This window comes from Notechis scutatus, chromosome 2, assembly GCF_049901735.1.
Source record: "Notechis scutatus isolate UNSWTSFEM ecotype Mainland chromosome 2, rNotScu1.2, whole genome shotgun sequence".
Lineage (NCBI taxonomy): Eukaryota > Metazoa > Chordata > Lepidosauria > Squamata > Elapidae > Notechis > Notechis scutatus.
In genome coordinates this window covers 265418842-265431381 of record NC_142010.1, presented here as the reverse complement: position 1 = coordinate 265431381, position 12540 = coordinate 265418842, and the positions used below count along the sequence as shown (strand labels likewise).

The 12540-nt window shown below is 46.9% G+C and overlaps 1 protein-coding gene across 1 annotated transcript in view; it reads right to left on the bottom strand.

Moving 5' to 3' along the window:
- The window catches only part of UBE2R2 (ubiquitin conjugating enzyme E2 R2), a 66093-nt gene extending 57250 nt beyond the window's left edge, over nucleotides 1–8843 (bottom strand). The window contains exon 1 of the mRNA XM_087958712.1: nucleotides 7996–8843. Within this exon, the coding sequence (XP_087814838.1) occupies nucleotides 7996–8172 (177 nt within the window). The 5' untranslated portion in view covers nucleotides 8173–8843. The remainder of the gene's footprint in view (nucleotides 1–7995) is intronic.
- Between the last annotated feature and the right edge of the window lie 3697 nt (nucleotides 8844–12540).

Below are 12540 nucleotides of genomic sequence, written 5' to 3'. Positions count from 1 at the left end.
CTAAGAGTATGTGATGAAATTGCAAACATGACAGGTAAAAGTACAAAAATACAATGAATAGAGATTAAGAAATAAGAATTTTAAGGTATTATATAAAGAAGATAAGAGCATAAAGAAAAACAGAATAAGTTAAGATATGAATTAAAAATGGATAAAGTAAGTGTGAAAAACATAAGAATGTTTGTGGAAATATATAGAAAATGGCAAACATAATGATACAATAAGAAACTGAATATGAAAGATAGATTTGTAATTATGGTCATGTCTGTATGGAAATGTAAAAACCTGGAACCACACACTGTTCATCAAGAGATGCTTGTAAAAGATAGAGATAAAAAACTTTTTTGGGGGAAAAAACCCCCCAAAACGGGCCTTGTGGAGACTTCTGGGAGGGGCGAGGGTCAGGTGGGGCCAGCCGGTCAGTTCAACTACCGATTCAGCGAACCAGATATAAATTTAACATCCGGTTCTCGTGAACCGGACCGAACCGGCTCAATCCCACCCCTGGTTGACCTCCTGACAAAGCAGAGTCAATGGGGAAGCCGGATTCACTTAACCGTCTTCCTGGATTAACAACTGCAGTGATTCACTTTGCAATTGGGGGGGGGGGCACAAGAAAGGCCACACAACGGGGCAAAACAACAGCTGTCTCGCTTAGCAGCAGGATTTTGAGGCTTATTTGTGGTCGTAAGGCCAGGACTACTTGGATCAACGTTAGAAGGCTGCAACGATCCTTGGTTTCTACTCGCAGGAACGCATCACAATTGTTCGTTATGTCATGCCGCTATAACCGGGCCGAAAGATCTTTTTTCCCAGCAGGTTAACAGAGAACAAAAACCTTTTAAAAGCCACAAGGAGTTACTTTGACGGCATACAAGCACCGGTGCCAAAGAAGAGCTGGGTGGAACCGTGTTAATCTTTGGAAATGATACAGCTGGTATTGGCCATCAAGAGATCTGCTTGAGAAAAGACCCATAATCCCCTTCTTAGCCTCTTTAGCTTCTCTTTTTCCTTCAAGGCTGCCAAAGATGAACAGGGATGGTGTTCTTAAAAGAGTAGCCACAATTAACTCTAGGGTGAACTCCAAATTCTCTCATCGGCTTCTTTCCGGTAGCCCATTCCTAAAAGTTAGTGAACTTGAAATAACAGAATAAGAGGATAACAGAGTTGGAAGGGACCTTGGAGGTCTTCTACTCCAACCCTCTGCTTAGGCAGGAAACCCTGTACCAAGGGTCTTCAAACTTGGGAAGTTTAAGACTTGTGGACTTCCAACTCCCAGAATTCCTGAGCTAACATGGCTGAAGGAGGAATTCTGGGAGTTGAAGTCCACAAGTCTTAAAGTTGTCAACTTTGAAGACCCCTAACTTAGAGTAAATTTACTGTTGCTAATCAACATATATTAACATGAATTTTTGTTGTATACAGCTCTCAAAGGGTCTCCACCTCCAATATGCACTACATAAACATGACAAAATAAATAAATACAAAATTATGCATATAGGATAGCAGCATTCTGATATCTCAGGGGCTGCCCCAAAGAGGAGGGGGTCATGCTATTCTCCAAAGCACCTGAAGGCAGGACAAGAAACAACAGTTGGAAACTAACCAAGGAAAGAAGCAACCTGGAATTAAGGAGAAACTGGAGTTCTTTGCAGAAGGCAAAGAGGGTTGATACTCGAGCCTGGTGGGCGATACGAATATCTGAGTTGGTGTTCGGAGACTCTTTTGATTTATTGTTTAGTAACTTTATCTGTTGTTCTTGGCAGCCTTGCAAAAACTTGGCAAGGCTTTTCCTTATCGGAGCTAATTGGTTGGAAGCAGCCTTTTATCCATGAAGAAACGGGATTTGTAAATGAAACATTAAAAGGTTGTGTTTGCTCTCTTGGAACCAGGTTTGGGTCAGAATGTAAGTCAAGGACTACCTGAAATTGCCTTTGGGATGTTATTTCCAACCATAAATTGGATAGCGGTAAGTCTCTGCGTTTTGTATGCCCTCTGCTCTTATCCTGGTCGATTTGTGACCAAGCGTAACTTGCTTTCTCAGCTGGCTTTTATCCCTTAAGGGAGGGGCCATTACCTTGCAGCCTTACTCCTGAGTCACCCAGGCTGCTGCAGCTGCTCTTTCCTTCGAGCAGCCCTGCGCGCACGTGCATTGGGCCCAGGCTCCTCAGGAACCTCCTCATCGCTGCTGCCAGCCTCCAGCATCTCCGAAGGCAGCACCCCACTCCCTGATGGTCCTGGCCCCATCCCTACATCACACGCAGGCCCCTCATCTGAGTCCTCGCTCTCCAAGACCTCAGCCGTCCTCACCTGCTGCCGGCGAACCACAACAACTTACAACCGTTTGTTTAATGATCATTCGAACTTAGGGCAATATTGGAAAAAGTCTCTTATGACCATTTTTCACACTTACGACCATTGCATCGCCACGATCATGCGATCAAAATCCAGATGCTTGGCAACTGGCTCATATTTGTGACGGTTGCCGTGTCCCTGGGGTCATGTGATTCCCCTTTTGCGACCTTCTGACAAACAAAGTCAGTGGAGGAGCCAGATTCACTTAACAACCGTGTTAATAACTTAACAACTGCGGTGATTCACTTAACAACCGTGCCAAGAAAGGGACAAAACTCACTTAACAACTATCAAACAGAAATTTCAGGGTCTCCTGTGGTTTTAAATCTACCTGCATTCTGAATCTGGAACTGCAGCAAAAAAAAAAATCTGGTTTTATCGAACGCTCGTATCCTATTGTCCAGGATCAATAATACACAGTAGGACATTTTTTTTCCTACAGATCTGGGACATAAACCAGTCTGATGGATATAATTTCCTCAAACAGTGTAAAAAAACAAAACCTTTAAAATCATTAGTGTCTCATGTTCAAAAAGCTACCGAACCTAATTGATGCCTCTGAGCTATTGATTCCAGAATGGCCATTCCCCCCCACTTTGTTGAAAAACTAGACAGTGGCTACAGAAGACCAACCCGTGAAGATAAAGTTTTTCTTCTGTTAAAAACTTAATTCATACGGAAGAAGAATGGAGAAACGTTCAGAAACAGGTAAGGAAATCTTCCAAGGATGCAGGAGGGGTCCTCAAAGATCACAGCCAAAAAGATAAGACGAGATTTCCTACCGACATTTTTCTAGGAAAGACCCTGTGCTCCATTTGACTTTAATTGCTTGCTCTTTCTCCAAGTAATATATTTACTGTATATATTCCTTATGCTATTCATAATTGCACTGCTCCATTTCGTTGGCCTTTACCCAACAATAAAGGAGAATATTTGTAGCTCAGGGTTGAAATGAGAGGCCCTCGATGCTCTTTGATTTTCTAGCAAACGGTTTCATGACCCAACTAAGTAATCCTTCATAAGAGCCACGGTGGCACTGCGGTTAGAGGGCAGTACTGCGGGCTACTTCTGCTGCCTGCCGGCTGCCTGTTATTTGGCGATTCAAATCTCACTCAGGCTCAAGGTTGATTCAGCCTTCCGTCCTTCCAAGGTGGGTAAAACGAGGACCGTTTAGAGAGGGCTGTAAAGTACTTTGAAGCAGTATATAAGTCTAAGTGCTATTGCTATCTTGGCCATGGTGGCGTAGTGGTCAGAATGCAGTATTGCAGGCTAATTTTGCCCACAGCCAGCAGGTCGATTTTGACTGGCTCAAGGTTTGATTCATTAGTTGCACTCTGTACTTTATTTGCATCAGGTCCAATAACTGCAATGGTGGTCTCCAGAATATATGTGTTGTTTTTTTTTAGAAGGGCTACAGAAAATCACCTTCTGTGGTTCTCTAAGCACAGAGTTAAATGGAATTTTGTTGCACAGATAGAAGCCGCACCTCTCTGGATACCAGCCGCTCTGGAAAAAACAACCAAGGTCATCTCCTGTCCTGCATGCATTCAGCTGCCGGTTGATGAAAGATAGCTGCCCGGCTGAACCTGGGTTTGATCCAGCTGAACCATTAAGGCCCTAATCTGCCTTCCATAATACGGCCGTGATGATCTGGACTGGGCACTTCAGTTCCCTTTGCTGTCTACCAATAACACGAGATTTCATATTCAGGACACAAGGCTCCCCATGCCAGCTTTTTTAAAAGCTGGGTTTTTATTTATTTTTTCATTTTTATGGGTTCTCTCGGCATCCCTTATCAAGTCTTATGTTTACAATCCGCTTTAGGATAACTGCGGCTCTCTTGTGAGTTGAAAACTTCCCGCTGGCATCTCCATGGAAGAGATTTCTTGGGATGTTGAGCTGCTGGCACACGGAGCCAAAAGTCACAGGCTGCAAATATACTGCAGCCCACACCCTTTTGAAATCCTGGCTCTCAATTCCCCTGTCTTGCCACTAACCCCTAACCTAGTGAGGTTAGGGCAATACTAGGTTTATTATCTCCTGACCTATTTTAAGTGCTTTGAATAAGGAGAAACAGATGTCAGTTGATAACCCACATTAGTCAGCAAATCCCATGATCGGTTACAATCAATTCTTGCAATTCACGCTACAGCTCTAAAATTAAACCCAACTGAGTTTTTAAGAGTACAGCTATCTGCCAAGTGCTTAGCTACACTTAAAATGAGGAAAGTATAGAGTAACAAGAACACGTCACACTTATAACTTCAGTCTCAAACGTATCTACCTGGATAGCAGGTAGAGGTAGGATACTGGAAGATATATTTGAATAACTGTTTGGGGTCCCTGTGCATTCAGAATAGCCACTGGCCTCCCAAGAAAGGGCTTGAAATGGAGTGGCCAACCTTGGGAACTTTAAGTCCTGTGGACTTCAACTCCCAAGATTCCCCATGCTGGCTGGGGAATTCTGGGAGTTGAAGTCCACAACTCCCCAGGTTGGATACCCCAGCCTTAAAATACATTCCCAAAGTAGGCAGAACTACCCCACAAAGGATTATTAACTTGTATATAACAACACATGCATAAAATACTTAAAAATAATTTTCACCTAATGAGGGACTTTTCGCTTAATAGGGGATCAAGGTATTTTACCAGAATTTGAAAAACACGTTCTAAAAGTTCATTTGTTTATAAATTCACAGCAAACACTGCATTCCACACCTTCCCTCTCCAGTTCAAATTCAATGCATGGCAGAATTACTTGGTGTCCACACTTTTAAAACCCTAGGATTAAAAAAATATATCCCTAACATTTTACATCAGAAGTTGCCTTAAATATAGGCAGTGCACCAGAAGGTAGGTTGCTTGGATCAACAAATGTTAGGTGCAAGGAAATATACAGATCTGGAAATCAATTTTTTTTTTTAAAAAAAAAGACAAGATGGGGTGACCCTCATAAAAAGTCGTGTGGTCACTGCTACCTTTTTAGCTTTTTTTTTTTCAGCCTCTTCCTACCAGTTGCTCCTAATTTGGAAAATCTTTCCATTGAAAAGAAACAATTAAGCAGAAGTGGGGAACTGTGGCCCTTGATGACTTGTGGACTCCAACTCCCAGAATCCCTGAGCCTGTGTGGGCAATCCACCAGTATATTAGTGAACTTCAGCTCCCAGAATGCTGGCTCAGGAATTCTGGGAATTGAAGTCCACAAGTCATCAAAGGGCCATAGTTCACCCACCCTTGAATTAAATAAACCATTCACGTATGCTCTTAAAACACAAGGCATTCACTCCATACTCCAATGCAAACTCAGGTTAAAAATGTCCATTATTTTTTTACAGGACGCACAAATTAGGCGAGTGGTCTGTAGGATCCAGCACACCCCTTGAAGGATCCTATTCAAGATCTAAAATGCTCCAGGTAAACACAGAGAGAAAATTACCTGCCCGCTTTCCAGGTAAACGCAAAGAGAAATACCTGTCTGCTTAGGTTTCTAAAGCAATCAACTTCTTTATAATGAGGGAAAGGTGCATTCTGCCTCTCCAACGCCAGTCTTCCCAACAGCATTCTTGTTTTCTATATATTTTTATTATTACATTTATATGTGGCTCATCTCGCATAAAAAAAACGCACGAGTTAATTTAGGCAAGATAAACTTCTTTCTCTCATGTATAAAGTGACTCTGGGCAGCCTTAGAAGTAATTCGGTTCTGGATCCGATCTGGCTTAACTTTTAACCTTCCACCCAAAGGCATGGAGGGTCGATCCCAAACCTTTTGTCTCCCCAGGGGGAGAAGGAGCGCAGCCGGTTTTATTATTTATTTGTTAAATTTATATATGCAGCCCATCTGACTCTGTCAGAGCAGCTCTGGGAGGATGACATCGTGATTAAAAAAAATAAGATAATACGGAAGATTAAAAGTAAGAAGAACGTGTTTCTTTTTTTCCCCCTTTCCCAGCTAGAAACGCAAGGGGAGAAAAGCAAAGGGGTGGCCCTGAAAAAGGGGGGGACTCTGAAGGGCTGGGCCCCCACCCTCCCCAGTTGTGGGGGTTTCCCCAGGTGACCTCAGGAGAAGGGGGGGAATTGGGGGTGGGGGGGAAGCTAAGAAGACCAGACACAGCCCCTCCTCTCTCATTGATATGCAGGGGGGGGGAAGGGGGGAGAGAGAAGGGAATCTCAGAGGAACAAAGCCAGAAGAAAAGGTGCCCATGAATATGTGGGGAGACCCTCATTAAAATGGGGGGAGCACGGGAAAACAGTCATAAAATGTGGGTTGCAAAAGCAGGGGGCCTTCAAGAGAAGTGGGGAGACCTCAGAAAAAGTGGGGTATAGAAGCCCTCATGAAAAACCCTCATTAAAAATGGGGGGCAAACTGGGGAGGCCCCTCATGAAAAACAGGGAAACGCCCAGAAAAACAAAGTGTCAAACCACCATGAACAGTGGGGGGCCAAACCAGAGACACCTTCCCTCACAAAAAGTGGGGAGACCTTCCTTAGAAAGTGGGGTGCAAACCTGGGAAGGCTGCAGGGAAGGCTCCCTGTGAAAAAGAGGAGACCTTCACACAAAGTGGGGGGGCAAAGCAAGAGACTGCCATGGAAAGTGGGGAGACATTCGTTAAAAAGGGGGTGCAAACCCGTGGAGGCCCCCCCAAAAGGGTGTGTGTGCGCCAACCTGGAAAAATGGGGAGACCCACATGGGGTGGAAAGACCCTCATGAAGAAGTGGAGTGTCAAACCCTCCGGAGAGCCCCACGAAAAGGAGGGAGGCCCCCTTTCAAAAACAGGGTGTTACAGCAGGGAGACCCCCATGAAAAGTGGGGTGCAAACCCAGGGAGAGCATCCTGAGAAAGCAGGGTGCCACAGCAGGGAGACCCCCATGAAAAGCGGGGTATAAAACCAGAGAGACCCTCCTTCAAAAGCAGGGAGACCCCCAGGAAAAAAAAGGGTGTGTGCAAAGGCAGGGAGAGACCCCCCCTCCCCCTTGAAAACTGGGGTGCCAAACCCTTGCGAGTGGGAGAGGCACAGAGAAGACCCCCTCCCACTCACCTTTAGGGCCCCCTTCAAATCCTTTCCTGGCAAGGCCTCTGTGTGTGTGTGTGTGTGTGTGTGTGTGTGTGTTTGTGTGTCCCAGGAGTGTGTGAGGAAGGGGTATGTGGAGGAGAGTTGTGTTGAGGGGGAGGGTTATGTGGAGGAGGGGCCTCGCCTTGAAGTGCAAAGCCCCCTCACCTTTGGGGCCTGCTCCCACTCTTTCCCTGCAAGGCCCCCCCAATATGTGGAGGAAGGGTGTGGGGGGAGGGGTATATGTGGGGGAGGAGTGAGGGGAGGGGCCTCACCTTGAAGTACAGAGGACCCCCCTCTTTCTCTGCAAGGCCAGCATGTCGTTCTCCCCCTCCCGTATGTGGGGTGGGGGCAGAGGGGTATGTGGGGAGAGGGCCTCACCTTGAAGTACAGAGAAGCCCCACCCTCACCTTTAGGACCCCCCCACTCTTTCCCTGCAAAGGCCCGCATGTCGTCGTTCCCCACGCCGTGTGTGTGGGGGGAGGGGTTGTGGGAGGAGCGTGGGGGGAGGAGGAGGAGTGTGGGGGAGGGGGCTTCACCTTTCCCTACGAGGCCTGCGTGTGTGTGTCCCCCGGGGGGCGGGGCCTCACCTTGAAGTAGCCGCCCTCGTAGAGCGTGTTGGGCGGCCCGAAGATGGCTACCTCCCAGTTGTACAGGTCGGACTCGTCGACCAAGGTGATGCGGAAGCCCTCCACCGGCTCCTCCTGCAGCCCCTTCAGCTCCAGCATCAGCGCCTTCTGGGAGCTGCTCACCTGCTGCTGCGCCATGGCGGGGGCGGCGAGGGCGAAGGCCCGGAGACCACCGAGGAAGAGGAAGGAGGCTAAACGGGAGCCGCCGCTCAGGCCGGGCAGGGCCTGGCCGCGGCGGGCCAGGCCGGGCCAGGCCGCCCGGCCCGCCCGCCGCAGCAGCAGCCGCCGCCGCCGCCGCGATCCTCCTGCTCCGTGCGGGGAGGAGGGGGAGGGGAGGAGGGGCGAGCCCGCCGGCGCCGCGGGGAGGGGCAAAGGCGGGACGAGCGCGGCCTCCTCCGCCACCGAGCGAGGCCGCCGCGCAACCCTCCCCCCGCCGCACCGCTTTCGGCCCCTCGACGCCGCCGCTTCCTTTGTGACGGCGCCGCCACCGCCGCTCGCTCGGTTCCGTCGCTCGCGCCCGCTTGACGGGAACGCGCACGCTCCGCCCGGCAGGCCCCGCCTTGCTGCTTCCGTTTCCCCCGCTTCCGCCTTCCTGCCTCGGGCAGGAGGCGCAGGCCGGCCGGCCGCCCTCCCCGCGCACGCGCAGAGGGCAGAGGCGGCTCTCTCGCGACGCCTTTCCTCCGGTGACGTCAGAGGCGGACTTGGCAACGCCTCTCCCCGGTGACGTCAGAGGCGGCTTTATTGGGAAGGTTTTTACCAGCGCTCTGATTGACAGGGCGGAACACACGCTCGTTCTTTCTCCTAGCTCCGCCCTCCAGCGTAATGTCATTGGTTGACTCCTAAGCTTAATTCTCATGGGTCACTCCCTAAGGGGAATCCCTCTCTCTTTCTCTCGTCCAATGTTTAGCCTAGCCCCACCCTCTACCGTTACATCATTGGTTGCCTCTTAAGCTTACTTCTCATGGGTCCCGCCCTAAAGGGAAGGGAGCGTTCGGCCATTGGCCGCTGGTTGTTAAAAAGTACTCAGCCTTCTTCAGGGATTGGCTGGTTGCTGGTTCCGTTGTTGTCCAAGGTCTTTGGCGGCGGGGAGGCCTTTAGCTCCTCTTATATGGACGGAACCATTAAGCCTTTGGAATGGGGGTGGTGGATTGATTGAAATGCCCTTTTCAATGAAAAAGAAGTCATTTCCTCAGTGCTGATTTATTGGATGTTATTTCCAAATAATGAAAGTGGGAAATTAATTGCCATGAAAGGTGCAATAAAATGTAGGCAATGGATCAATTATATAATTGTCACAATATGTAATTGTACATGCCAATGTAGGCAATGGATCATTCTATATATGTGTGTATTATGTTATATATTTATATAACACAACACGCATATATTTATAATACATTTGCATATATAATGTATATATAAAAATACATCCATACATATATAATGTGTGTGTGTACATACATAAATGTATACACAGAGAGAGAGAGAAATAAAAGCCAACTCCTTCTGCCACCGACCAGGGTTTATGGTCTGGTTCAAAAATAACTTGGATCACATTAATGCACTGGGCCAAATCATGTGTAAACCACCATTAGGCTAAGCTTTGATGCAATCACAGATACAAGCCATGGTAAACCAAGTTGAGCAACCTGGTTATGGCTCAGTAGGCTTTTCGGACCAGTACAGTATGACCTAGTAGTGTTTTTCAACTGTTGGGAGAAATAGCCTTCAGGGTTCAGTTCCAAGTGGGGAAGAAAGACACTGGAAAAATGGTGACTGCTTGGAAAGATGGTTTAATGGTGGACAGGATCACATGCCTTGGGTGAAGAAAGAAGGAAGGAGATGCTGAGAGTGCCTGGGTTTTATGCCCTCTGTTGATATTTGAATTTGAGCTTGTAATTCTGATTGGTTGTCAGACTCCCACGGGGCCATGCAGGGGCAACTCTGGAGGCTGTCCTGAGTCCCAAGCTTTGATGAGCCTTGCTGGCTGATGATGTAATGAAAGGGCTTTGAGCAATTCCTATAGCTCTACCTGGTGTAGATCTTTGTGATGTAAAATAGGCTGGCCTAGGCCAGAGTAATGGCCCATTAGCAAAGGGGGGGGGTGAGTTTCTGCTTTTGAGTTTCTACTCTTTTTAGGGGAAATATTCTGCCTTTTTAATATATCCTAAAATATTTCATTTTCCTAGGAGAGAGGGGTGGGTTTTAACTTCCAACACAACCTTGGTAACTTTAAGGACTGCAACTCCCAGAATTCTGTGCTGGCTAAGAGAATTCTGGGAGTTTAAAAGTCCACATAAAGTTGGCAAGATTGAAAAACGCAGCGACAGTCCCACGGCAAGTCTCGACAGTAGCATAAACAATTTAGAAATTAGAAAAACTTTAATTTTTAGGTCAAGCTTAAATTCCCTGTTTCTTCCATTTTTATCTCTTTTTCTTGCTGTTATTTATTCTTTCTATGTAATGTTTCATAATAAAGTGACAATAAAATGATAATAAATCTTTATGAGTATATATAATACAATAAAATGTGAGGATGAGGTTGGATTTCCTGAGAATAATTTAAGGACGCAAACAATCCTTTCCCATGTAAATTTCCTTTGGGACGCTGATGTTAAATCACTTCAGGTAGCTACAGGCAGTCCTTGAGTTATGACTACAACTGAGCCCATCATTCATGTTAAGTGTGACATTCATTAAGTGAGTTTTGCCCTTTCTTGCCACAGTTGAATCAATGCAGTTGTTAGCAACATGGTTGTTTAGTGAATCTGGCTTCCCCATTGACTTTGCTTGTGTCATGCCCTTGATAGAGTCGGACTCTGAGGGAGAGAAGGAACAGGCGACAGGGAGTGGAGGTGTGGCTCCGGAGGTTGTGGAGTAAGCTGGGGAAGGGCAGAGGCTGGCTGAGCAGTCAGAGGATGAGGCAGGCCCATCCCCTCTGCATCCTAGGACACACAGGGAGTAACGGAGAAGGCAACAACTTGGCTTATGAGAGAGGAAGTGGCCATGATCCTCCTCATTGGTTGCAGCTGGGGAGACTAGTATATAAGAGATGATTACAGCACAGTGTTGCTTGTTTTAGTTTGGGCTGAAGTTATCTTGGTTGGCATCCTTCCAACAGACTGTGCCTTGTTATCTCCTTGAATTTGGTAATTACTTATCCTGGTCAGTTGTGGAAATTTCATCATTGTAGTTTGTTTGGTTTTTCATTTCACCTCTATTTTCTTGTTAAGTTCGGACTGTATTGCTTTCTTTTGAAGACTATTTTTGAATAAGTTTTATCTCCAACTGAGAATTATTGAGCAGTGGGGCCAAGTTGGAGGCATTAAAGGACATGTATGTACATTTTGGATTTTGTTATGTTTGTGTTACACTCTTGGTCATCACAGCTTGTCAGAAGGTCGCAAAAGGAGATCCCATCATCCTGGGACACTTCAACAGTCATAAGTGTAAGTCAGTTGCTAAGCATCTGAATGTTGATCACGTGACCACGGGGATGCTGCAATGGTCATAAGTGTGAAAGACGGTCATAAGTCACTTTTTTCAGTGCCATTGTAACTTTGTCACTAAATGAACTGTTGTAAGTCAAAAGCTACCCTGACTGGCCCCACCAACCCTGTCTATTTTCTGCCTCCTATTGAGTCCCAGCTGATCGGCTGGGTCTCCTTTGGTTGCCCTGCACAGAGAACAGAGCTGGAAAGCAGGTTAGTGGGGTGGGGAGGGAATGAGGATTTTGCAGCCACGCCCACCAAGCCATGCCCACCCACCAAGCCACGCCCACCCACCAAGCCACACCCACCAGCCACGCCTACAGAACTGGTAGTAAAAAAATTTGAATCCCACCACTGGACAGATTGAGTAAGAGATCATCCGTTGACATACTGGGGACAATTCTGAAAACAATTCTGCTTAAAGCAAAACCAAGACTGAGCTGAGCAGGCCAAGGGCGCTATCTGCTGGACACCAGAGAAACTGGTATTTAGTAGTAAGACCAATAAAGGGGTGATGCTGGTTTTCTGGAATGAAAATCAAGCTCTACAATATTTATTTATATTTTGTACTAGCTGGATACCCAGGAGGAAAATAAGGGAGGAAAAATTCTGCCTCTGCCTAACCAGCATCCATCGGTATTCATCTGTCTAGCGTCCTGTCAGTGTGTGAGAGAGTTGAGGGCTGTTTGGAAAGTGAAACAGTATTTGCTGTGTGAGCAAGAAGGAGACAGCAAGGAGCCTGGGTATGCCTTAGCTCAACTGTTCTGTACTAAAGCTGCTTGGTGCTCTGAAACTGAAACTGAAACTCCTCTCCTCTGCTTGTGTTTTGCCTTTGGAAGAGATTTCTTTTCAGGTGGGGAGGGGGAGTAGAACTCCTGATTAAGTGAATCATTGCAGTTGTTTGGATAGTCACACAGTCGTTAAGTGAATCCGGCTTCCCCATTGGGTTTGCTTGTGCAGAAGGTCGCCAAAGGGGATCACATAACCACCATCACCACCCCTGGATGCTGCAACT